The 4,818-nt window shown below is 38.8% G+C and overlaps 1 protein-coding gene across 2 annotated transcripts; it reads right to left on the reverse strand.

Moving 5' to 3' along the window:
* Nucleotides 1-489: 489 nt before the first annotated feature.
* On the reverse strand, nucleotides 490-4,584 carry PGR3 (proton gradient regulation 3). 2 transcript variants are annotated; one of them, XM_079024242.1, is made up of 2 exons: nucleotides 1,030-4,584; nucleotides 490-812 (listed from the first exon to the last, which is right to left on the reverse strand). In XM_079024242.1, the coding sequence occupies exon 1, from the start codon at nucleotides 4,383-4,385 to the stop codon at nucleotides 1,038-1,040; it is 3,348 nt and encodes a 1,115-aa protein (XP_078880368.1). In that variant the 5' UTR covers nucleotides 4,386-4,584; the 3' UTR covers nucleotides 490-812; nucleotides 1,030-1,037. The 2 variants fall into 2 exon arrangements, with proteins under 2 accessions (XP_078880368.1, XP_078880369.1); XM_079024243.1 differs by having other exon boundaries at nucleotides 490-826.
* Between the last annotated feature and the right edge of the window lie 234 nt (nucleotides 4,585-4,818).

Here is a 4,818-nt window from a genome sequence, read left to right on the forward strand (position 1 = left end):
CTCTTCAGGGAACTCTTATTTTGTATTTCAAAAATGAAATTTATTATATTAAAAAGAGTATATAGTTGAATGTAAAACAGGAGGCTTATATACGTAATGCAGCATTTATCAAATGATTTTCGAAATTTTGTAGATTAAATGAGTTTTAGGTGTTCCGTGTTGCATTAGGTTTATATACGATTTGAGGCATGAGGCCATCGTTTCAACCAATTGAAACAACAATCTGTCAACAAGAGTGCAATCAACGAGGCTTTCTTGTATCATATCCCCAACGAACTAGAGCACAAAAAAATTGGCAACTCATTTGAGAAGTTGTTGAAGATTAATCTTTAGAAAATATAGTGGTAAAAGAAGTCCACTTATTTTTTGTGGTTTTGCAACGATTGTATAAAAAGTTGTATAATGATTATATATAAAACAAAAATTATATATATTTTCTGTTTCGGTGGGTATTTTTGTCATTAACTATTTTCATTCCACTCATTTGCCTTTTCCCACACACCAAACAACATGAATTAATAATGACTCGTTTCAATCCAGCTATGTAGTGTAATGACCTTGTTCATTCCATTCCTTCCAACCAAACGGAGCCTAAGAATGGAGAACATACCATGTACATGTTACAATATATATCGAATTGTGAGCCTAAAACTTAGGATTATATGATATTCACATATGAAACTGTGTATCTTTGCTCTATTAACATGGCATTATTTTTTTCTCCACAACCACCTTCTGCTTGACTAACATAACATGTACAGGATCAACACCCTTCAGTGATCCAGATATCCTCCTCTGTTAATAACCAACTCCTGGAAAGAACAACCTAACATAGTATAAGGAAAACTGTACGTAAACTACACATTAAGAAAAAGGCTAAATGCATGAAATACAAACATACACTCTCATTTCTATCTACTACATCAATGTATTTTCAATCTTTATTGTACTTTGAAAATCCTATCTAATTATATGAACGACAGATTAATGAAAGTAGGTTGATATATCTAAAAAAAGGGGGAGAAAAACCTATGAATTCAAGACTGATTAGGAAGCTGAGCAAATGTCCCTGTGTTGGGGCTACAACCCCCAACCATCATCTTCTCATAAATGGCGTATGCACGGCCGGGATTTCCGGAGACACTATACCCTCGAATCAAAGCATTATAAGTAAACACATTCGGCTCCAAACCCATAACCTGAAGCTCCTTATACATCCTTCCCACTTCCTCTATCCTTCCAACAATTCCAAGGTTAAGAATCAACACATTATAAGTATACAAGTTCGGGGACACCCCGCGGGCCCGCATCTCATCAAAAAGACCCAACCCATCATCAATTCTGCGGGCCATTCCAAGCCCATTTATCATCAAATTGTACGAAATCACATCCGGGTCAAGACCCGTTTCCTTCATTCGCTTGAAATACCCAAACGCCTCCTCCACCCGCCCAACCAGACACAAACAGTCCACAAGAATGGTGTACGACTTTAAATCCGGCCGTATCCCTTCTTTCACCATTTTATCGAATAACTCACAAGCGGAATCCACCATTCCGGCCTTCCCGAATCCGTTCATTAAGATGTTATAAATCGCAGAGTTGGGTTTGCACCCGTATTCCACCATTTCGTCAAAAAAATCTTTGGATTCTTGGAATTTCCCCTGTTTTAAAAGACCGTCGATTAGAGGACCACAAGTGCAAGGAGTAGGCGAAAACCCCCCGCTTATGAGATCATAATACAAATCCATCGCCCTTTTTAAGCTGTTTGACTTCACGAGACCCGTAATTAGAATATTATGAGTGATCGTGTTAGGCTTACACCCCCGGCATATCATCTCGTTATACAAATCGAATAGCTCGTTTGCTCTCCCGGACTTTGAAAGCTCGGCCAACAGTAAATTATACGTGAAAACATCCGGAACACATCCGGAATCCTTCATTCCGTTGAACAAATCACGGCCCTTTTCGTAAAGATTGTCGTCGATAAGACCGTCGATCATCGGAAAGTATGATTCCAGTGTTGGTTGAATCCCGTAATCTTTCGTGACCTTTACAAACAGTTCATAAGCTTCAAGGGTTTTCTTCTGTTTACAGAGAGTTTTGATAACAGGAATCATTACCGAATCATTGACACAAGTTCCGTTAGATATCAATCTTTCCACAAAACGGACGGAATCACCAATTCCAGCCTCATTTGTGATTCCCTCGATGAGATCTTTCCAGAAAACCCTCTCAGGTCTATTCCCGACACGATGAATAAACTCGTTGACGATTTTTAAACCGGAATCGATCTTTCCCGACTTCACGATGCTCGGGAGGATCGTGCATAGAGTTACACAGTCGGGATTGAGGGTTTTCTTCATTTGATGGAAGAAATATATGGCATCAAGAACACGGTTTTCTTTAATTAATCCGTAAATTATTGTGTTATAAGTAAAAACATCCGGCCTACAATTCCCGTGACTCATTTCAAACAAAAACTTGATTGCCAAATCAACCTCATCGTTCTTGATCACACAATCAAGAAGTGTATTGAAAGTAATCGTGTTTGGAGCCAAATAATTCATCTCCTTCATGCTTTCAAACAACTGAATAGCTTCAACAACTTTACCTTCTTTCCTCAATCCCGACAACAAAGTGTTGTAGGTCACAACAGTGGGTGAAAGATTCATCTCTTTCATTCTTTTAAACAAATCCCAAGCTTCATCCGGCCTCCCAGACTTATAAAGATTATCAATCAGAGAATTAATGACAATGACATCGGGATCACATCCCGATTCCATCATCTCGTAAAGCAACCGAATCGCTTCATCGATCTTCCCAGCTCTACTAAAACACTTCATCATCATATTATAAGTGACAGAATCTGGTGCAAGACCACTCTTTTTAAGCTCATAAAACATCTTTTTAGCCTCCCCAATCCTCCCAACCTCTGCAAGACTGTATAAAGATGCATTACAAGCAACAAGATTCGGAACAACCCCTCGAATCTTCATCTTCTCAAAAGTTTCAAGAGCTTTATCGGGTTCTCCAGATTTCCCATAATAATCGATAAAAAGTATGTACGTGTAAGCAGTAGGCTCAACACCTAAAGAAACAAGGCTAGAAAACAACTCTAATGCTTCATCTAATCTGTCATCTCTCAAAAGCCCACGAATTAGGGTGTTGTATGTTTGCAGATTTGGTGAAATCCCTTTACTTTTCATGAGGTTTAATGTCGCAAATGCTTCATTGATCTTTCCGACTTTGCATAATGCATCAATGTAAATCGTGAAAGTGACAACATCTGCTAAATAACCATCAGATTCCATCTCCATCCAGAATGACTGAACGGAATCCAAGTCGCCAGAATCACCGAATTTATCTAACAAAGTGATGTAAGTTACACGATCAGGTTTATGACTACTGGATTTCATCTTTTGAAACATTTCTTTAGCCCAATTGAGTCTTCCAGCATTGCAAAGAGCATCAATTAGAACAGTGTAAGTGACAACATCGGGCCCACAACCTTCCATATCCATTCTTTTGAAAACTTCAAAAGCTTGATCGATCTTTCCTGCTCTACCCAGCACCCGGATGCATATGGTGAAAGTGTAAACGTTTGGTTTGAGACCTAACGCTTCCATGTCTTTTAATAACCCCATAACTTTTCCGGTGTCCCTTCGTTTACCCAATGCCACCATTAGTGCAGAGTAAGTCTTGAGACTTGGTTTAATCTTTTCGGATAACATTCTTTTGTAAACCTCGAAAGCCTCTTTACAGAATCCAGATTTTAAAAGCAAATCAATCAGGCCGTTATACGAATACGCATTCAAAACAAACCCAGATTTGCTCATTTGGAAAAGTGCAAATGGAGCTTGTCGTATCCCACCTTTAACTCCGAGCGCTTTAAAGATAATCATGTAAGTACCTAAATTCCTGTAAATGATCTGTTTCTGCATCACATCGAACACAACAGCCATATCCCCGATTCTCCTATTCACCCTCAGCAATTCAAGCATATAGTTACAGGAATCCGTGTTATGAACAAGATTAGGAAGCTCGGAAGCTGATTTAAAGAAAGAGAGAGCTTCATTTGGGTCTGAAAATGACTTAAGAACCCTAGTAATTTCCTCATCAGACATGTTGCTGTCCCTAATTTCCACCAAATTGTCAGCATCCAATGAACTTCTAATCACACACCCACAAATACCCACAAACTTTCTCCTGTGCTTCTTCCACTCTACCATCGACCCTGATGAGGCACTCGAATTCTTTGAAAATGTGAAGCATTTCGAGTGCTTTAGCGATAAAGTATAACTTGTTGAAGTATCACTAGCGGTATGGGTAGTGTAGTGGGGACTTATACAGTAAATTGTGGAGGAGCAAAGTGTAATGACAGCCATGTAAGAGAAAGCTGAGCAGAATTGTAAAGTCCGAAAGAGAAGAGTCGGAAGGTAGGAGACTTACCGGTGGAAGAGGGATAACAATCGATTGGCGGGGTTCTAAGGGATGAAGATATTTCTGTGTTTCCCCACTTAAAATCCTTATCTCCTGGGTGAGTATTACAACTGCCATTTGTAATTTTGTGGTTTGGGTTAGGGCAAATCCTTTGTTCATGCTTCATAGGCTCTCGTAGCAGGGTTAATATATATTCGAAAAAATGTTTAAAACCGAATAACCAATCCAGTTAATCAAAGACCAGGTAGGGTTAAACCCACCCCCCCCCCCCCCCCCCCCCCCAAAAAAAAAAAAAATTAAAAAACAAATCACACAATTATAAATCATTTTTTGAAGTTAATTAAAAATTAGACACTTTGATTATTTTAGTCATTATTA

This window comes from Lactuca serriola, chromosome 2 (genome assembly GCF_051521515.1).
Source record: "Lactuca serriola cultivar US96UC23 chromosome 2, Lser_US96UC23_V15, whole genome shotgun sequence".
NCBI classification, from domain to species: domain Eukaryota; kingdom Viridiplantae; phylum Streptophyta; class Magnoliopsida; order Asterales; family Asteraceae; genus Lactuca; species Lactuca serriola.

Coding starts and splice junctions, on each gene's coding strand:
- PGR3 (XM_079024242.1), bottom strand. CDS start 4,385: ATGGCTGTCATTACACTTTGCTCCTCCACAATTTACTGTATAAGTCCC.